The 22,542-nt window shown below is 46.4% G+C and overlaps 1 protein-coding gene across 7 annotated transcripts in view; it reads right to left on the reverse strand.

The window, feature by feature from the left end:
- Positions 1-22,542, reverse strand: part of Nipped-A (Transcription-associated protein Nipped-A) — a 361,163-nt gene that overhangs the window by 324,120 nt on the left and 14,501 nt on the right. For all 7 annotated transcript variants that reach the window (XM_055075904.1, XM_055075900.1, XM_055075899.1 and 4 more), the window contains exon 7: positions 9,391-9,474. In XM_055075904.1, coding sequence (XP_054931879.1) covers positions 9,391-9,474 — 84 coding nt within the window. The remainder of the gene's footprint in view (positions 1-9,390; positions 9,475-22,542) is intronic.

Genomic DNA, 22,542 nt, shown 5'->3' on the forward strand with positions numbered 1-22,542 from the left:
TACATTGGAAAGGCAAACTTATTTCCTTAGAACAAGGGGTACTCGTACTGGCCGGAGCACGAAGTGTAGTACATCGTTTTCATAGCATGACCTACAGGTCTGAAGACTACAACATCTTTCTGGCGAGGACACATCAGAGCACACTCGAGTCGGAGTACGGAGCACTCGTACTTTCCCTGAGGGTGAGAGTGCGCACAATCACTCTGGCACCTTTCTTCATGGAATACCATTGGAGAAATACCTCCCAGCGCACATGGCTCACTGTCCCAGAGAAAGAAGGGGATGCTCGCAGACAGGGATGTCGCACTTGACTCCATTTGCATGTATCGGCTCCTGGTATGGCCCAGCAGTGACGTAATAAAGCGGTGACTAACACACTTTCACAGGAGTTCCTTGGTCTCAGCATTGTAGTCAGCGAAAAAGTGCCATCCATCAATCCCATAGTCATCAAACGTGTCTCGCCTTGGTGTCGCCACTGGTCTGTCCAAGGCGTCGTATTGTGAGCCTCACGAAGCGATTCAACAGGAAGCGATATCACAAAGCGATAGGGCAGGAGAGGCTGGAAGGTCACTTCCCCCACTGGCTGATCGTAACAGCTCCTCCACGGCCCAGAAAATCTCGACTGGCCAGCACTGACAACTGTTGGTCAGGATGAGAATGGCTGAGGATGAGAACCAAGAAGATGGCTTGGCTCTCTGCAACAACTGCAAACTCGGAATGCCTCTAACCATCTCGCAACAACCGGTATGGAAGAGTCGATCCTGGCAACACCACACCACAAGGCGTGCAAATGTCCGGAATCAGGTGTAAACTTTCCAGGCTTCCTACCAAAATTTCAATATAAGCCACTCAACTGGGGACTGCAAACTTCGACCACAAAATGTTGTGCCACCAAAGCGAGGGCTCACATTCCGTTTGAGTACAACCAAACCCGACTGTCGCGCTGCACGAGAGCAAAGGTGTACATACAAATAAACCAAAAGCTCTAAATTTACCAATGCTTCAACATAACTTATGCAGCCTAACTTCATGAACAGCCTGTTCATACCCTATCGCAGTGGTGTACTTATCGCGCTTACTGGTGCCACTGAACAGCTTCGTCAACTGTACCGAAACATAATCAAAATCGTGGTAGCTTTGTGGTCACAACTCAATGCATACTTGTATCTCGTACAGATGTTTATTAACACTTACTGACATTTCTTCCTCTAGACTATGCAGGACAACTAAACTTGCGTAACTTACGCAGTCACAAGAGCCTTAAAAAAACATCTATGATATTAACTAGTTCCACGCATGCTTACAAGAAAAGTTAGAACAATGCAGCCCTCAACACACAAGTTACCCAGCCACAAACATTCTGTTTCCTTCCGTCCGCACAGGACATGCACTAATGGGACTAACAACGCTTCTCAGTGTAAATTATGCACTTACTGAAAACCTATGCACTTAAAAACTTTGAAAACACTTGTAAAGAAAAGAGGTTAACTAATACACCCATGCATTACTATAGTCCTTTAACAAGTAACCTTGACGCTTTAGATCACTCACGAAAAAAGAAAGGAAAGCCTAACTACTCATTAACTAACACTTCGCAAAACTAAAGCTTTACATAATACACATCTTTCAAAGCTCGGAGCTTCTCAAACGAATACATAAACAAAGCTCATACCTTACTTCTTAAAAGAAACGCTAGTCTCAAATCGCGAAAATTCTCAAATGCTCAAAAATAAACAAACAAAACTGCTGTTTCTACGGACCGCGTCTTTTTGCCAGTTGTTTCGAGAATCTCACAAAGGCTATTTTGGAGCCGTACTCAAGGTGGTCGCGGTATGAAAGCTAGTCTGGTTATCCTGGAACAACAAAAGGCCTGAAATTCCATCAGCTATTTCCAGACAGTACAGTCCATTGCAAATTTGCGTCCTGGCTACAGGCTTTCATTATAACCTTGTCTAACTGCATCGCACCCCTCTACCAGCTCATCTCGTCCTGCCACCTTGCACTCTTTCACATTGCATGCTGCACCCCGGAAATAATAATGGTATGATGAAGGATTATAACTGCCCCATGCCCTTTGTTCGCATTTGCACAGAACACGCTTCTCTGTCTCTAGTTGATTGGTGGCTCGAACGCACTTGATACACAAATGTCGTCAACGACAACCGCACTTTTTCTTTCTTTGCACACTGCCTTTCTGTGTCTGTCACCGTCTTTGGCTGTGCTACATTATTCACCGCACGCCAACCTTTGCAACACTTCTTTCTCCGGCGCTTCTTCCTAGTGTTCACTTTTGAATCATGTGCTCACGCCTCGTGCTGACTGTTACACATATCCTCGGTCCGAAACACTGTCTTACCCGCATAGTCAGAGTGATTTTCATTTAATTCTCTTTCTTTGCCACGACTGACGGACAGCTTAACCATTTCCTGAACAATGCAGTTGTCTTCCTTTGAGCTGCGCAGCTCGCAATCCAGTGAACTTCCCTCAACTGCATTGTCCAGCTGCCACTGCGCTTCGGCACGCAGAACTGACTCTGCCGTTATCTCAACGTGGGTGCTTCTGTCTGCGGGGCCAGCAGTACTCTGTACTTCGTTAACGATACCTGCGATAGACACACACAGCGACTGTGCCAATTAATTCACAGCTGGCCTAACTGTCTCTACAGTGCTCTGTTGGCACGGCACCTCGTCGCTCTCATTACAGCCTTCAATGGCCTTTGTTGCCATCAAGACATTGTTACTGCCTAGCACTTTGAGTTCACCTATGAACGTGCTGCTAATTTCACAGGTACTACTCCCCTTTCCTCAGCTTTCGTTGAAAATGTCCTATTGACTTCTTCCCACTTTCGCTGCATCCAGCCTGCAGATTTCTCAAGCCGCCATTGCCTTTGTTCGATTGCCTGCTTCAAACCTTGGATCTCCCTTGTCCAATGCTGCAATCAACTACCTCGTTACTTCCCTTTTTTTGGGCCTATCACTTTCCTGCAAAATTCTATTCCATTTCTGCTTTGTTTCTTCCTATATTTGTCTAATTTCTCCTGTTCTTGCCTAATTGCTTCCTGTTCCTGTCTTTTGCTTAGAATTCTGTTATCTAGATGTTCGATGAGTTTCAAATCATTGTCACTTTAGATAATGGTATTACAAAGCTCTGCTTCCATTAGGTCCTCCTCTACATCTACCTTGAGCTCTTTGGACAACCACAGCAGGCTAGCTCTCATCAAACACAAAAGGACCATGATCGCTACTTTAGGCTTTGGCTCTGCTGTCACACAATATACTTGCTACGACACCCAAGCAAATCAAAATACAAAAAGATCCCCCAGCAATTAATATCTACTAACTCAGAGAAATTGAAGCCTGATAAATCCTACAGCCAAAACCAAACCCTTACCCACAGAAGGAGCCCCATGTCACCAGTCCTCCTCCACCATATCCATTCAGTTGTAAGAGGTGGTCAATCCCAAGTTGCCACCAACTTGATTGGAATACCGGTCGGTCACTACGTCCCAAGGTCCGGGAGGTCAATCTCATTGTTGGCAACCAGTTGCAGGAGCTGGGGGTTGTAGCCTCGTAGCCTGGTGTCACACAGAGGCCAGGCTACACCACCGGTGCGTCTCGTAACGGGTAGCTTTCCAATGCTACTGAGGCATCACACAGAGGCTAAGTGGGCCCATGCCGTCATCCAAATTTTCTTAAGGAGGGTTGCTTCTTTAGTGAAGGGTACAAGGTCAAGAGCATAAGGAACAGAACAGGGGCTTTATTTACGTTTGAAAGGCAAACTTATTTAAATAGAACAAGGGGTACTCGCACTGGCCACAGCACGAAGCATAGCACCATCGTTTTCGTGCATGAGCTACAGGTCTGAAGGCTACATTTTTCTGGTGAGCACACATGAGGGCACACTCCAGCTGGAACACGGAGCGCTCATAGTTGCTTTTAGGGCAACAGTATGCACAATCACTCCAGCCCCTTTCTTCACAGAACGCCATTGGAGAAATACTCCCGGGTACAGACGGTTCACTGTCCCAGAGAAAGAAGGGAATTGCGCGTGGACAGGGGTGCCTTGTTTGACTCCATTTGCACATCTTGGCTCCTGGTATGGCCCAGCAGCGACTGTAATGAAGCAGCGTGTAACACACTTTCATAGGAGTACCTTGGTCTCAGCGTTGTAGTCTGCAACAAAGTGCCATCCGTCAATTCCGCAGCCGTCAAATGTGTCTCGCCTTGGTGCCGCTGGTGGTCTGTCCGAGGCGACGTATCTTGAACTTCATGAAACGATTCGTCGCAGTAAAGCAGGAGAGGCTGGAAGGTTCCTTCCCCTGCTGGTTGATCGTAACAGCGTTGACGCTGCCATTATGGAGTTCGATGCAGCATTGTCATACTTTGACAGTATGTGCACCAGGAAACAGCAGGCCTTGTTTGATTAAAGGGACTGACAACTGATTTTTAAGGACCTAGCTTTTTATGGCGCAATGCAAAGCTCACCCTTGGTAGTGTTTACAGCTGCTGTGCTTACTTTCAAAAGCACGTGGATATTTTTTAAGCAGAATTTTTCAATCTGAGCAGCCTCTGAAAAAGTATGAGTCCTTCCTCCAGCAACACTGAGAAGTGAGAGCAATGTCGATAGCCCGCCTCGCAAATTGTGAAAGCCGCTCATTGTTCTGCTTCACAGCAGTGAATGTAACTGTGCCTAAATACCTAAATTTCGAACTTTTCAACTCCTTTTTAACATAAAAACCTGGTACAATAAGTTTGCATTGCTTTGTAGATTTTCCTTATATTAGTACGGAGTTTTCCCCCAAGTACACACCTACATCATGGCTTGCTTGCCCCCATCATCATTATTCTGTTGATAGACGAGCCAAGCCAACTAATCAAAAGCAAAGGCGAAGGCAGCGCCACTTTTCTACTCGCCACAAACGAAGGCCTATCTGCATGAGCTTCAGTAGGAACGAGGCGGTGCCAAATCGACACTCGGAAATCAACGCTTGTGGGAAACTTGCTTTTGAATCGTTGTTTGAAAGGATGTAACCACCCCTTGGTACTCTGCCGCCGAGATGCTGGGATCTTCTTTCGCGTACCACCTGGCTTGAGCGCAGATGCCACTTGAGAATCAGAGGCTACAGTTGGATGACGAAACTGGAATGATGATGTAGTGACCATCACGGCATCACGAACGCAATCATCAGCCCAAGCTAGTAGTCACGCTGGTCCACTGGGCCTTGTCTTGTCAAGTTCTTGCCATGGTAATGTGATGCTGTGCGTGCATGCATGTATCAGGGTGTCTACCAAGTTTACATTTCCAAATTCCCTGAGTTTTCCAGGTTTTCTCTTAGTGCCTTTGCAAAATTCCCTGAGTGACGCAGAACTATGCTTTATGTCAAGACGGGCTGAAACCACGTCGCCCGACGCTGTCACTCTCTAGTAAGCATATGAAACAAATAAAAAAACAACTTAATTCAGTTTGAATACTAAGGAGTAGTGTTTATGCCATTCCAAAAGAGAATAGAAAGAAGGGGGTAAGTAATATGCACAGCAAATAAAATGTCTTAAAAAAACTGCAAATTGAGTCGGACATCCTAAATACGAATAAAAAGGAGATGCATACAGAAGCAAATATTTTCTAATATGAGCTATTTCTATCAGCTGATAGCAAGCTCAGTGGTATGAGGCCCGAACTTTGTCACAATTGAGATTCTTACTCAAGAGCACGTAAGTAAACCTCAGCTGTCCCGACATACTCTCAGCCCGCGCACGACGCCTCAGTGTTGTGTTTCACTGCTTTAAAGAGTTTATTTTGGTTTGGATGATGGACACCTGCATCCCGGCATCAACCAACACTTTTTTTTTTTGAGCTCAAACTCCTTCAAAACGGTGGCAGCACGTTTCCTTTCCTGTTCATTCCTCAATGCATAGGTTCTTTCTGTTCTTGTCCTCCTTCCGCCACTCGTTCGCCCCACGAAACATTTGAAGCATCTTTGTGGTCAGTTGCATAGTCCACGTCAGATTTTTCGTACTCCCTAGGGGCCGCGAAAACGTCCGAAAATCGGCCAGTTGGAAAAAATAAATGCATGTCATTTACTGCCCTTAAGGGCTGAAACCACAACAGGCACATTCGAAAACGCTCTGAAGGCCTGTCGGTACACGTATTTGGCATAGCGGTGCTCGTACTGTAACAGGAGATCCCGAATACACGCGTGTATAATTAAGGAATACATATTGTGACCCATGACAATACCCCTTCCGACGCTTGTAATGCTTCACCGCAATACTTTTGCGTATGCTTCACCACGTAACATACCTGTACTGAGGCGAAGCTGACTTTCAGGATCCAGCTTCATCCAACGCACTGTGCTTCCCGAGCTTCGAAGCCAATTGCAAGGACCACAAAGGCGCAGTCGGTGCCATTGCTGACAGCAGCGAATTCTTTCAATGAAAAACACGGCACTCAACCGCAAGAAGCTTAATAGCTAACGCCGAAGTAGCTAGGTCTAGCGTTGCCGCAGTGCTGGCTACGGCTGCCAGAGGAACTGCATGCGCGAGCGCCGGTTCGAGGCGGCGAGGTAATCAAAACGGCAGCGGTGGTGGCTTTGATTAATGCCGTTTCAGACCTGCGGTCAGGGCAAGAAGACCGGAAAATCGGACGGCGAAGGGTTCTTGCGTCCGAAATTTCAGACGTTCCGATACATTGACTATATGGGGTACGTGGTGGTGCCGCGAAGCTGTCCAAATTATCACGCATCCGGAAAGTCGGTCATTGAATGTACACTGGAAACTCCTCCAGCCGACGACAGTGCGTCAAAGACGATTTATTACGATTCCTATCTATTACTCGAGCCAGCATTACCGTGACTTTCGACCCTTTCAACAAGATTACCGCTAATTTTCCCTGATAGAGGCGCAAATTCCCTGAGTTTTCCCTGAGTTTTTCCAGACTACTCAAAATCCCTGAGAATTCCCGGTTTTCCCGGTTGGTAGACACCCTGTGTATGTATGTCATGGTACTCATGGGAATCATGTCATAGCTTGACATACAGACCATGGTACTCCTGCCAATCATGTTATGACGTACATGGCATGGCATTATTAATGTCCCAGATGCATGTTATGACACGCATATCTAGATATATCCTGTTAAGGAAATGATTGCCATGCCATTCAATCTATTATAGTAATCTCATTTATGATATTCATGTCATGACATGATTGCCATTCATGACAAGACGGCAAGCACCGTCATGAATGACATGCATCTCATGACGTGATTGTCATGGACGACATATGACAGCATCGTGGTCATTTCTTTAGCTGGATATGTATGGCAAGACATGCGTACATGACCTGACAAGAATGACATTGAATGGCATGCTCATGCATGTCTGTCTTGTCCATCATCGTCATGTTATTTATGGCATTCACGTTATGACACACATGTTATTTAAGTGATGACATTTATGCCACCACTTAAATGTCAGGTCCTGCACACGTCATGTTATTCATATGCAGATATATATTGCGTTAAAGAAATGACCACCACAGCATCCTGCCACTCATACCATTTATGCGATGACATACATGCCAGGACAAACATGTGATGGCATTGATGTCATGGTATGACATATGCTTGCATGTCTTGTCATCCATGTCATGATGCACATGACACGTCATGAAATACGTCATTCATGTCAGGTCATGCATGCATTTCATTCATATCCTGATATATACTGGGCCATTGATTGAGTTAAGGAAACGACCATGACATCATGTCATTCGAACCACTAATTTCATGACATACATATCATGTCAAATATGTTTGTCATTGATGTCATGACATTTGATTCATGTTATGTATGCATGCACGTCATACTGCCCTATTCCTATTTTGATAAATATACAGCTGGAGAAACAACCACGACAGTATCACAGACATAGGAGCCTATGCTCTTAAACAAATGTACACGTTTAGGGCTTATCTACCCACACAACAATAATCATCATCTGTCTTGCTTGCGTTTCCTGTCTTGAAAATGCTGCGCTCGCTACTTTCCTGTCAAGAATGCTCTGTCATGCCTGTCATGTCACGTGCATGTCGTTCGTGAGAAGTACCAGGCTTGCAGTGTTACAGAAAGGAAATGAGGACAAGACAGATGACGATTATCCTTGTGTGACAAGATAAGCCTCAAAGGGTGTACATTTGTTTAAGAGTAGACAGATAGACACACACAGCCAAAATGCCCAATTCTTCCTATTTAAAATGTTTCCTTCAGTTACATACCAGGCGTTCTTTTCTATGCAGAACATTTAGAGACAAAACAACAAGAACTCATATCTAGGCCCCTGTTCTTTGCAGATAGGCTATGTGACTAGGTGGGTATTAGCAAGAAAAAATTCAGCGATTATTTTGTAAATTAGGTTAAATGTGCTTATCACCTTTTTAATTCTTTATTTTGGGGCACATATAATTGTGCAATTGAAGTAGAGGAATCATGTCTACCGAATAAAGTCAAGCCTGCTTACGACAAATCGTAAGTCTAGCCCCACTTATGAGACATGCGAGCTTATTGTGCTACAAAATACATTGGAGTTCTATTTCACAGTTTCCCAAAAGTATTCTCCTCATAGTTTGTGGCGACCTTAAATCAAAAGCTGAGGCATTTTTCAGCCAGATTATGGCAGACATCACTGGACTACTTTCCGGCTTCAATTTCACAAGTACATGTGCCCTAAGGTGTCCAGCTCAACAGTTAATAAGAATGTAATAAGTTGCGATCGCCAATTACTGCTGTTGTTGTGCTAGCTAATGCTGACTTGCACTCCCAAATTTCAATATTGCATCAGAACGCCTACAATTCTGACATCCTCGACTTTTTGGATCGCTATGTATGCTATCCACAAATGTGGCAGAGGCCTGAATACGAGAGGGTCTTTTTTTTTTTACTGTTGTGCATAAGAAAGAACAATTGGTATATGCCATTTTTTCTTTTTTGCAATCAAACCATTCCTAGAGTATGGGAGGCTGAAAAAAAGGCTGAAAAAGTCAGCAATCTTCTGGCACGATTTCTGCAGAAATAATTTACTCCAGAAGAACAGAACATCCTCCAAGTTAGGCCAATAATGAACTCTGAAAACACAGAACCCTAGGTCTACCCCACTAGCAAACAAACCACCCACCATGACAGACATTTACAATATACACTGCACTGTACGCATCCTAAACTTTGATTTACCTTGGGCATGCAGGACACAGTACAGTTAGACTTACTACAGAAGACAACTACACTGGACACTCACAGTGACCATGTGTGCAATTTTAGCAACTCTTCACCCGACTAGCTCTCCAGTTTCAAGTTGTCTCAAGAGTTCTGCAGTGCAGCAATGAAATTGAGCTCACCTCTGGGTTGAACTGTGGCCGAAACTGCTTGTGCAGCTCGATGATAATTCGCAGGCACACCAAGACGTTCTCTTCATTCTCCACCTGCGAGCAATGCAAGGATCATCACTCTCAGCCTATATTTATGCGCACTGCAGGACAAAGGCCTCTCCCAGCGATTTCGCATTACCCCTGTCTTGCGCTAGCTGATTCCAAATTATCCCTGCAAATTTTCTAGTTACATCCCACCACATAATTCTTTGCTATCCTTGACTGTGCTTCCCTCCCTTGACACCCGTGTTGTAACTAATAAACTTCCGGTTATCTGCCCTACCCGTTACGTGGCCTGCCGAGCTCTACTTTTTCCTCTTCATGTGAACTAGAATGTTGGCTACTTCTGTTTGTAATCCACACTGCCATCTTCCCATCATTTAACATTACGCCTAACATTTTCCGAGGATACAACATCGGTATTACCACTGTGAGCAATGGTTCTCGTCCGATCAGGCTTACAAGGAGTGCCTTCTGTTGTACATGCTGGAGCAGCATTGCCAATTATCTTGAGGCATTTCCCAACAGCAGTGTGAAACACAGATACAAAAGACCTTGCTTTCATTTCTCTTTGTTCATTCCTTAAACACAGAGGTTCCCCACATATGGACACAAGCGCCTTTTGAAAACTGGTCAGGAAATCATGCCTGCTGAATCAACCAGTCAGCCGGCTGATTTCAATATGGAGCAACTACACTGGCATTTTTTTCTTACTGCACTGTTGTTTAGGAAGACAAGACAGCATGCAGGCAGGGTCTGTATTTTGTGTTTCAAAACAGTACAAGAAAACTAGGAATGTATGACTAACTAGCCCAACTTGCAGCAGTTCCGTAGTGGCCTACCACCCCTCATTGCACCTATGCCAGCAACAAACCTTGTTCATGCGGGAAAACAAAACCGCATTACCTCATCCTACATTTGAAATACACTTAAACCTCAACATAGCAAACTTTTATATACAGTCGAACCCACTTATAACAATCCCAGATATAACAACCTCGGTTATGACAACCACATTTCAGCGCATTTACAATTTTCCAATCCTGCCTATTGAAAGTGCTTCCAGATATAACAAGCATTTTCTTTAATCACCCTACTGCTAAAACGAACGCTTCAAGCCCAGTCAAAGCATGGAAGCGCTACAACTAGGCACATGGTAGTGCCCGCCCACTCCAGTCCAACTGCAACAATGATACGGCCTTCGAGACCAGCGAGCAACCACCGCACGTGGATTTCGGAAGCCGCAAATAAGGTCACTCGGTTTTAAGGCATGCTTCCAGGCACAATATCGAATGCCACGATGGCAGCAGTCTCGTTCTTGTGCAGCACCACATTTATTATGCCTACACCAATAAATTGCAATCACCATATATGCCCTTCCAGCACAAGGACAACAGCCACTCAAGCGTCACTACGATTAGTGTTGATATTCGGGCAGCTCGAGTCAGCAAAAATGCTGCGCCAAACATCATTGCCATGCAATGTTGCAAAGAGTAGGCGGTTACTACACCATTATCAGGACTTCAACATTCGGAAATGTTTCATTTACAAGTGGCTGATTAGCGATAACTAAGTGTGTGCGAATACCGAATAGCAGATTTTAAATTGAATCAAGGAAGAATAAGCTAAATATCGAATGAAATATCTACTACCAAAACATTTTCACCAAATTTTATGCTTACAAATTTTAGTCAAAAAATTCGGTGCCGAACATGTTCGGAAATCTCCTAGCATTGCATAACAAAAACAGATTAAGGCCAGCCTCAACCTCTATTTCGCCAGATTTTTTGTCCATATTTTTTGGCATACGTCACTGGCCTTCCATTCTTCATAGTGGGGGTCATGAGCTTGTGGTCCACGTTTGCAACCAGCACAAAAGTTGCTTAGTACATCGTGGTCTAATACGAGCACCGAAAAAAGTTCAATAACCGCACCGACTCCAACGTGGGACAAATGCCCGCGGGTCATCCCAGAACTGTCGTAGGACACGACAATGTTTCTGGGATTGTCCAGGCTGAGCTCGCTGTACAATTTCCGTAAAGCTTCTGGGCTCTCCTTTTCTTGTTTCTCGGCTGCACGAGCCGTGGCTGACGTCAACTTCATCTTCTGGTAGGCTTGCCATGTTTTCGTGTGCAGTCCACAGTGGGAAATATTCATGATGGCGAAAATATCGTTGAGGTCCATTTGGCTGTTGCCAGTGGCTTTCATGGCATGCACAGCCAGAATGTTTATTGAAAGCGGGTTCACTTTTCTATCACCTTTCGCATGTGGCAAGCTCCCCACCGTAGCTTTGCCACCTCAGTTGGAGCAAAAAAGTAACAGCTTCACAGCAAGGCCGTATTCTCGCTCCTCTTGGCAGACTTTTGAGTTTCTGCCACATATCTTGCACTGTAGGTGTTCAAGAAGCGTGCGTGTTCACCAATTTCAAGCACACCATGGTGGAAACTGGTCTCATCGGGCGGGCAGCCAACAGAATCACTCGTGGGCAACCAGTTCAATTTTAGTTGCGTTGCTGCAGTCGATGCAATCTCTTGAACTTTGGCATCAACTCTTTTCTTACCTTCATTTATATCTGAAGGCGTCCGGATAACTGTATCGCGATGAACACGGCCGACATAAGGGTCACTTGCTGACGGGATGCAGCTCGGCGGAGTTCGCAGCTCGGCGGAGTTCGCAGCTCGGCGGCTCCATCGCTCGATGCCTGCAGTCGCGCATCTTCAATTTGCAGTTCGTCCTCAGTGAATCTCGACTTTTCAGCAACTCTTTTGATGTTCTGGATCAGTGACGTCCTTCGTTTCTTGCCGTACTTATGTCGGCACACAAACTTTCTCGTTGACACCGCGTCCGACGACAGGACAAAATGGCGCCCACGTACCCGACCGAGATGCACTGCAGAGGATGCTCTCGGCCAATCGCATAGCCACTTTTCATCACTTGCCCTGAGCAGTGAATAGCGACTGGCATTTCGTCATTTTTTTTTCCGCCGTTTCTCTACTGTTACCAGTGACTGGAGAAAAGCGCTGGCACATGAAAATTCAAGACGAAAAGCTGCCGTTTCAAATGAGACTAAGATGGCGGCGAGCGGGGCTGTAGCACGAAGCTGCATGTCGTTGAAATTGCACCATTTTTGGTTCTACATGTACACAAATTGAGCCACCTTTATAGCAAAAAATTGATATTGCAACTGAAATAGATACGTTTCAGATATGAAGCTTTGCAGATTAGTAGAATAACAAATGTAGATTCTGAAAATACCATTTTCGAAAATTATATTTTTTTCGCCATTTTTCGGTAGCAAAGGTCCATGTCCCCGCTTAAGCTGATAGCCAGCTTTGCTGCCAGCCTCCTCTTCTCAGCAAACACCTGCATGAGACTGACATAATGTGCGGCTTGTGCCACTGTCGGGCCTGAATCACCCGTGTTTTCGCTTTCCGTGTTGTCCTTATCACTGTTATTAAGCGACACTTCGGCAATAACAGAGGTAATGATTGCGAAAAGTCGAACCTCGAAAAGTTTAACCTTGTTGCTGACATCTTTTCGCAGTTCTAGCAGCACTGCCGAGCGTCTTCTCCTTCGCATTCCAAATGCCACACATGTGGCCAATGATAGATCCCTCTCGTGTGCCAGCACCGACTTCATGCCACATTCGATAGCACGAACAATGCCAAAATTTTCCTTTATGCTGAGCATCCGATTCTTGTCCTAGCATGCACGAGGCTACAACACAGGCCACCACTAGCCAGCCACAACATTCTCTGGCTCGGCGCTGAAATGATGTTGGTGTTAAAGTGGCTCCACCCTTCCAAGCACCCTCTGCGTTTGCGCTTGGAGGCCGTTCTGATCTTTGAGGCTGCTTCTGCCTGGCCAACTTACCGCCATGATTGCGCTATGAAAAGTGCAAACACTACGTGTTAACCGATACGTACGCAATAAGCTGGTACAGTTCATGCGGATACAAAACACGTTACGTTCAATGGCTGCCGAGTCGGGGATATGACTTTACTACAGTGGAACCCCGGTTATACGTCCCCCGGTTTTGCGACGACCCAGGTTTTGGATTAGTGCAGTCCCAGCGAAGTCACCATAGAAGCAACGCATTAACAACCCCAATGTTCCGACGCAATTTTATGCCTGACCTGCGTTGTACAACGACCCTTGCGAAGCGCAGCACGGAACGGCGGACGAAAGAAAAGTGCCGCAAGTCTCTTTCTTCGCTCCGCCTCTCCGCATGCAGAGCGCTTGACACTGCTCAACCGGTTCGCTCCGGCGCAGCTTTCTTCCTTGCCTCGTCTCATCATTCGTTTCTCTCTCCCCCACCAGCAGCCACCCGCAGCGCTCGCTGTGCTGAAATAGCACGTTTTCTTCTCCACAATCGCTTTCTCCCTCTCTTCTCGGAGGCGTTGCCTCTCATCACGTTGGGGACATTGGGGAAGCGTTTCTCTCCTTCCAGTTTCCCAGCAGCAGATCGCTGACAAGGTAGCGCGGAGAGGCCTAGGTTTATCGCATGTGTTCTTTGTCGTAATCCTAGTGACCAGCGTTCAGCAGAGGTTTTCAGTTGTGTCAAGCAACTCAATGCACGATTTCCCGAAAGCGGACAGTTCTGTCGCTCGGCGTTAAGCTGAATATCATCGAGGAAGCGGAAAAGTGGCATGGAGTCACGAAAGCCAGCATTGCTCGGGACCTTAAGATACCCGAATCTTCGCTTAAGGGGGGATGAGGGTCTTGAAAACTTTTTTTTTATTTCTTAACATATATTTCTGAAAATTGGCATGTAGATATATCTTTGAATGCCGATTCCAAATATATATTCAGATTTTATATATCTCATCTAGAAATCAAGATATTGCAAAATAATTTATCCCACATAGGTCTTTTCTTACGGGCCATTATGATAATTTCTTAATTAAAAAAACTAGTTTTAAAGAATAGCTGTCATTTCCAAGGGCCCACTGCACATCCTAAAGCTAAAGAAATTTTCAAAAAGTCATCATATGGGTCATGAATGAATAACAAAGTAGGAAGAAAAAAACAATGCGGGAGTAATTAGCTTACATCTGACTTAATTGCTAGTCTATTGGGTTTAATGAAAAATGGAAAGCTTTAGGATGTAGCTGAGGTCTTACTGAAAAAAATGATACCTAATTCAATAAAATCAGTTGATGCAAACATTATGAAAAGTTCTGTAAGGCAAAGGCATTTGATCGAAAAAGCAAAGCTGAGAAAATTGCATTCAAAGTTTTGCTTACTCTACCACTTTTGTTTACCTATCACATGGAAAAATTTAATGCTTTAGCATGCAGCCCAGTCATTACTGAACACAATAACACCAAACTCACAGAAATCTGTTCATGTAAAGATTGTGAAAACCTCTGTATTGCATTGGCACTTGACAAAAAAAAAAAAAAAGCTCAGAAAGTCACTTGCTATTTTCTTTGAATCTGCCACACATTCACAAAAGTCCTGGGCAGTAGTCCTGGGTTCTGTCAGGCTTGTGCTTCTTGGCCATCCTCTTCTTCACCTTTTCAGCATTGGTGTGACTTTTATCAGACCTGCAGAGCCTGTTTATCTTTTTCAAGGCTCCTACGAATGAGGTAGCTCCCAGGACTGTAACCAAGCTGTGCTGCAACAGCTCTGCTGGTTCTCACTGCACTTAGCGAGTTGGAGAGTGGCCATCCCACACTTGCTGCAGCTTGAGGGCGCAAACAGCTTCTTTAGCACAGAGAGATCAACGATGATGTACTCTGTGCCGCGATCGTCGTCTTCACTTCCTGTGCCGACGTTCATTAGCTCGAACTTGCGGGAAGTCGCGGACTTCTTCGCCAATGAAGTTTTAATGTTGTCTGCGTATTTTTTCGCGCTCCGCGCACTCCGCCTCCGTGAAAAACACCATGTCGAAGCGTTGAGCACGCGAGCTCGGTTCAGCCGCGTCCGTCGGCACCGAAGCGGCGTGCGGAAACGCCGAAGTCGACGGTAGGCTTAGGTCAGCCGGCTCGGCCGCTTCCGACGACACGGAATCCGAAGCGACCTGCAGCGTCTCAAAAGTTGGCATTTACGACGGGCTTAGTCCAAGCGCATCCACCGGCACTGCAGAGACTTGCGGTAACACCGAAGTTGACACCGATCGGCACTGTCCAGCCGCGTCCTCCGGCGAAGCTGTCGTTCGCGAGCTCAGTCCAGCCGCATCCACCAAGGGCACAGCAGCTTGCGGCATCACCGAAGCTGTAGTTCTCGACGATGTAGCGCTCTTCTTATTCCATGCGCGTCTCTTTTTGCTGACTGCTATTCGCGTGCTTACTTTCAAGCGCGCGTCTTGCGCCATCGTGACACGCGGAACAAAGACACCAGGCACGCAAAAGCAAGAAATTCGTGGTTAAAAGAAGCGCCTCAATAGCCAAAATATCTACAAGAACGATAAAGGAAAAGGCAGAACGAAAAATACTAGGAAACAAAGAGGTGCGCGAAAAATGACGTGCGTGCAGGCGAAAGCAGACGACGCGAAGGAGTCGAACAACGCGGCCGCGGCAGGCGAAGCATGCGTCACGGCCAATCAGAGGGCTGCCCTCGAGGAGGCGCCCGTTTCACCCAATCAGCGGCTGTCTCGCGACGATTTCCCGCTTGAGAACGGGTGCCGATCACTCCGCTGCGCGAGGGTCTACAGCGTGCCGAGGGGCGCCAGAATGGAGAGCAGGAAACCAGCTTTCAAACGAGACCAAGATGGCGCCGATCGGTTCGCGTCGCGCGGAGCTACGGCAGCTTGAAAATGAGGCAAACCTTCGCGCTTGGCGTTCAATTTCGGCTCACCGACGTTTCTAAATTGCCGTTTTTCTTATACTTCGAGTAGGAATTTAGCCATAATATTTTGTAGAGGCATAGTTGGGACATTAAAGACTTCAAAAACGCAATTTTTGAAAATTGCCATTTTTGACCATTTTTCGCGATTTCAAGACCCGCGTCCCCCCTTAAGACGATCCTGGCAAAGAAAGCGGTGATATTGCAGAATGCCAACAAGTTCGGGCTCAAGTGGAAAGCTGCAAAAGAAGGACAGCATGAGAAGTCAGAAAAAGTTCTCGTCCAGTGGCTCCATCAAGCACAGAGCTCTGCAACCAACGTTGACAGCGCCATTCTAAAAAAAAGGCAGACCTTGTGGCATTGTGCCACAAGGTCTGCCTTGTGGCACAATGCCTACGACTTTCAGGCATTTCAATGCCTACGACTTTCAGGCATCGAACGGGTAGCTGGATCACTTTAAAAAATCAAACAGGATTGTGTACAGCCACTCCTGCGGAGGAAGCACTTCCGTGGACGTTTCGACGGTGGACGAGTAGATGGAGTCGCTGCCGGAGATGACTGCTGCATACAAGCCCTGCGACGTCTTCAACGCTGATGAGAGCGGTATTTTTTACCAAATGCAGCCAGAGCAAACCCTTGCGTTTAAGGGTGACAGCTGTCATGGTGGCAAGCGTAGTAAAGAGCGTATGACGGCACTATTCTGTGCTAACGAGGACGGTTCCGAGAGGCTGCCTGTACTTATTGTTGGAAAGTTTGCAAAGCCACGGTGCTTTAAGAACTTGGACGCTGCCGTGCAGCTACATCTTCAACAAAAAGGTGTGGATGACGTCTTCGCTCTTCAGAAATTTCTTGCAGCAGCTAGATAACAAAATAAGTGCTAAGGCGAGGAAAATATTGCTTTTCGTGGACAACACACCCTACCACCCACCCGATACGTCCAGCCTGAAGAACATAAAGGTTGTTTTTTTTCCGCTCAACAGCGCAAGCCGGCTGCAGGCACTGGATCAAACAGGATGCCGGCATCATTAAGTGCGTCAAGCAAGGGTACCGAAAGCGGTTAGTGCAGCGTCGGCTGGCGGCTACGGAGCGCAGCGAGTCGGAAAAAAAGATCACTGTGCTCGACGACACGCATTTTATTGCCAGTTTGTGGAACGCAGTGTCGCGAAGCACAATCGCTAACTCGTTCAAGCACTGTGGTTTTAAGCAAGAGACTGCCTCCTTTGCTGGGGACGCAACAACCTTGATGCCACTCGAGGCCGATGCAGGCTTCGCCGACGATGATTTCGAGGGTTTAAACCTCACCACAACCTTCGCCCAGTACGTCAAGGCCGACGACAACGTTGCGATCTGCGGCGAGGTGTCACTGGACGACGCTATAGAGGAGGCTTTGCGTAGTGCCAACACTGCTGCGACATCGGACGAGGACAATGACGACGCCACAGATGCCGTGCCTGCGCCTACCATGTTCGCCGAGGTGCTACGGCACATAGACGGCGTCTGGAACTTCATCTGTTCATGCGACGCCGCAGAGGACCTCCTTTTGGACATTGCCCAACTCGAGCGAAAGCTCTTGGTTTACGGATCAAACAAGGTCGAAAAGAAACTTACCGACCTTTTTTAAGGTTCCCGCTGGCTGGCAGGAATCACGGCAGTGGAGTGCCGTAAATGTTTGTTTGAATAAAGCATGATTGGTACCTGTACTGCAGCATTAATTCTTATCACATTTACTTGTTTGGTAATTTGGGTTTCCAAGCCCTGCAGAGGATGTTAGTAGTTTACATTAAAGTTTCTCGTAAATCGGTCGCTCGAAATAAATAGTATTTCTATAGGCATAATTTATGTTCAGATTTTACGATGCCCGCATTTTACGACGCTTTCTCGTGGTCCCGAGAAAGCCGAATAATCACGGTTTTACTGTACTTTTAAAACGAAAATACTGTTTAGGGGGGTGCAGTATAATGAGGTTTTACTGTATAACGGAGTGCTAATCTTACTGACTTTGTTACATTAAGGTTGAATTGTACCATCATGATCATCACTGTTGTTGGATTACTTATGACCACTGCAGGGCAAAAGCTTAGCGATCCCCATTTACTTTTGTTTTGCATCAGCTGACCCAACCTTAGCCTAACGCTCTGCCGTCACCAACTATGTTTACCTTCCTCCCCTGGCACCCATTGTATCACTCCAGAGACCCACACACTGGTTATCTGCTCACATATTACAGAACCCACCTACAGTACTCTCTTTAAAATGAACTCGAAGGGAGCATGAAAATTGGTTCATCTTAACAGTAGTTTGTCTTATCAGAAGATTATTTGGCAACACGACCAGGTGCATCCAAATACCTTACTTCAACACAGTAAATGGAGCAGATTTAAAACGGGGGGGGGGGGGGGGGGGGGGAAATGACATAAAAACATTTATTTAGCTGAACTTAACAGAAAACTGTTTTCAAGTGGTACTCTTGCTTGGTTTCATCCAGTGTGTGATGGATGTTTGAAGCTTCTGTGCAAATCGGCGCACAGTCACAAACGATGCCATCTCACCTAATGACCTTAAAGATCCTTCTATGCCTTCGTGCTGCTGGAAAAAGTTCACTAGGGAGTTAAAGTATCTGCCGCCTCACAGGTCATCGGTACAGGCTCTGAGCTAGCGAAAGTATGAAGGAGCATGCTGAGCGCGCACCAAAGCAACACAACCTAGAGGAAAGTCTAGGTTGCGCGCATGGCATCGGGGAGGGAAGGGTGATGTGATATGCGATCTGCTTTGGGGGCTCAGTCTGGGTGGGCCGATGGCTCTTAGCTTTGTGTGCACTGTGTTCTAGCCGCTCAGTTTGCGTTGAAGCGATAGACAGCACAAGGTCCCTTTGCTCGCTGCTGCTGCAGCAATTCCTCAAGCCAGCGTTTTGACAGCAAGCGTCCGCAGTCATCAAGTGTGACGTGTTCACGTTTCACTGCATGCGCTAACACCATCTTTGTTAATTTAGTTAGTAAGCAAACGTTTACAAGGAGGCATCCTACTTCGGCGGCTTCTGCGTATGGCGTGGCCGTGCGAGCCCTCTCTTGAATACGGTCTGCGATGCCGACAGTCTAGGCTCACCGAGGGCCAATAGCTTCGTATGTGCTATAGCACACATATGCTTGCACGTCACCCATGTTCACGAAGTGAAACGTAACTGTCTCTTTCTGTTTCTTCCTCTTGTCTTCGCGTCTGTCCACGGGCGCTGTATGCCGCACGCCTCCAGTAGGATGCCTCTATGCAGACGGCCCCGGGCATGCGCATTGAGGCACCCTAGCCTGCATTATCAGTAGTGGCGGCAATCCCTCCGAATGTTCATCTTAACCGACGAGCACGTCTGATGAGGGGGTTCGTCTCAAGGGGGGGACATGGGTCTACAGACGAAAAGAATCAAGAAAAAAATGGGTTTCTTGAAAGTGGTATTTTCGTAATATACAAACACTGCCGCAGGTTCTGACCAAGCTTTTTGCATCATGGATCAATATTTTTGCCCGTTATCTATTTATGTAACCGCCACAAGCTATATTTTGACAGAAGCATAAAAAGGCGGCTTTTTTCATGCCACGCAACTGCTGAATGACGTATGCTGTCGCGGCCATCTTGGTCGCGTTGGAAAGAACTACTTCTCTTCTTCAATTTCCTCTCACATTTTCGTTCGTCCCCCTATTCGCTATTTAGAACTACCACACCAAAAAAAAGTCCCAGCCTGCGACCCCTTCCACTCATTCAGTGCATGCGACTAAATAAAGACCTGCGATTGGCTTAGGTGGCTGGCGTCGTCTGCTATGGCACGCGGCTGTGCTTGAAAAGCGTACTGCGACGCAATGTTGAAAGCCGCTAGCGTAGCGTGTAGTGATGTCGGAAGTTTGCCACTCGAAACAAGTTTGGCAAGAAAAGAAAGCGAGCGCGCTACAACTTCAAAAAGTGCTCCGACCCTGCCGAAAAGCACAGCGACGACCACCCGCGGGTGGTTTCAAGCGACGGCTGCGACGCGGGATGCAATGGACCTGGCGAGAGTGAGCTAGGCCTAACGAGGTCACCAGTTGATAGTGATCGCAGGAGCAGCGTTCGGCCCGACACAAAAATGGTGCAGCAAGCAGAATTGCTCCAACAGCAGAAGAAAGCAGGGGCAAACCTCCAACAACTGGCGGGAACTTCAGCAACGAAGCGGAAATTGGACATGTGCATGAGCGTCAACAACCGTGCAGACAGGCCAGCGGAGATGGAGCCGCGCTTTTATGTTATCCCTGCGGAAGCAATAAGCGCTTTGGTCTCACGTCTAAAGTGCAGTCTCTGTGGCGGCTTTGTGACTTTTGACTAAGAGGAGCGAGAATAAGGCCTTGCCGTCAAGCTTCACGCCATTTGCAAAACTGCGACGATGTTGTTTCCGAGTGGAGCTCACCTCGCATGAAAAACAGCACAACGATCAACCCCTTCATAGTGAACATTCTTGCCGCTCATGCGATGATTAGCACTGGAAATCGACAAATATCTCACACCGTGGCCTTCATAACAAAACGTGGCAAGGCTATCTCAAGCAGAAGCTGGCGCCGGCATCGTCATCTGCTGTCCAAAAGCTGATGGGCGCGTATGCACTATCAGTGAAGTCATACTGTAATGACTTGAACCTTGCGAACTCCGGGAATATAGTGGTATCCTACGATGGCTCGTGGATGACGTGCAGCCCTTCGTCGCACATCGGAGTCAGCACGGTCGTCGAACTGTTTTCCGGACTTGTGCTCGACTACGTTGTCCTGGGCAACTTCTGTGCTGGGTGTGTACGCAGCCCAAAACCTGGTGACCCGGACTACCAAGATTGGAAGGCAAGCCATATGTGCCAAAAAATCCAGAAAAAAAAAAGCGGGGGAGATGGAAGTTGAAGCGGCGCTTATACTGTTCCAGAGGTCACTTCAGCTGCACAAACTTAGGTACACCACAGTCCTCTCAGGTGGTGATAGTCTTGCATTTTTTGCTCTCAGACAAGCCAGTGTATGGCTTTGTGCCAGTCGACAAGGAAGATTGCGTGAATCATGTCCAAAAAAGGATGGAGACTGCTTTGCGCACTCTCGTTGCCAAACACAAGTGCTCTGGTTCTGAAACACTTGGTGGCAAAGGAAAATTGACGGGTGACCTTATCACCAAACTCGATGCCTGATATGGATGGGCATTAAAATCCAACAAAGGGGGTGTGAAGGCTATGCAGAAGGCAGTGATGGCAACATATCACCACATCACGTCAAACGACAAGGTTTTCAAACCACAGTCTTTGCCCATCGGGTGCAGACTCTTGGTGCCATCAGAATGCTGCAGAAGCAAAAGATGAGCCCATCCCAAAGCATCGATATAATTTGCCTGTCCATGTTTTGTTTGTCAAGCCCTTCTGCCAGTGCATGAGCGCCTCTCAGAAGAAAAATTGCTTCAAAGGTGCCAGAGCAGCATGACCCAAAACAGCAATGAATGCTTGCATTCCATGATTTAGGCATTGGCACCTAAGGAACAGCATGCCTCGCTTTTTGATGTTGAAGCTGCTGTGCCTGAGGCAGTAATGAGATTTAATTCGAGGAACGAGAGAGCATCATCTGCCACTCCAGGAGCTTGATTTGAACCCGGGGCTACCGAACAGCATGAGAATGGCCGAGAAAGATAACCAGCAAGCAGCAGCATCAGCCTGCAAGCGTGCATCTGCAGAGAATCTGCGACAAGCCTTCAAAAAATGCCATTTTGGTAGCTGTAGGCAGACAGATTACATCCCTGGCAGCTACTGACCATTTGGATATGTGGATATATCAAGTTTTTGTTATATTTGAATAAAAATGAGCTTGTCCGTTTTTTTTTAGTTTTCTCAAAACATTAATTTTTCAATATTTGCATCCTTCCGGGAGCAATTTCGCGGTAATTGGGGCACCTATAATTATAATTTTTGTTGCACACAATGCACACAATGGTAGGACCAGATTATTGTATCTCAGTTTTAATAGTTTTTTATTGCCCGTACATTAAACAGCCACATCGAACCCACTTTGAACAGAAAGCTTTGATGTGCTGTATAATTGTTAATAATTGTTGTACCAAGAAACTATCCCTACCATTGTGAAGCTTATGGTTCCTATTATCCAGCAAGACTTTGATGAGTAGTTTTAGCTCCATTGTTCCCAGAAACAATGCTAATTAATTTTAGTTAGCTTTAGAACTAATTGGCATATTTTAAAAGCAATGGCATATTTGGAATCGGCATAAAAAACTGAACAAGACTGTGCAGTTTCATTAAATTAGATAAAGGGGGTCTTAATGAATGTCAGAATACCCCCTTAC

The sequence above is a fragment of the Dermacentor andersoni genome, chromosome 2, assembly GCF_023375885.2.
Source record: "Dermacentor andersoni chromosome 2, qqDerAnde1_hic_scaffold, whole genome shotgun sequence".
In the NCBI taxonomy this organism is placed as follows: Eukaryota; Metazoa; Arthropoda; class Arachnida; order Ixodida; family Ixodidae; genus Dermacentor; species Dermacentor andersoni.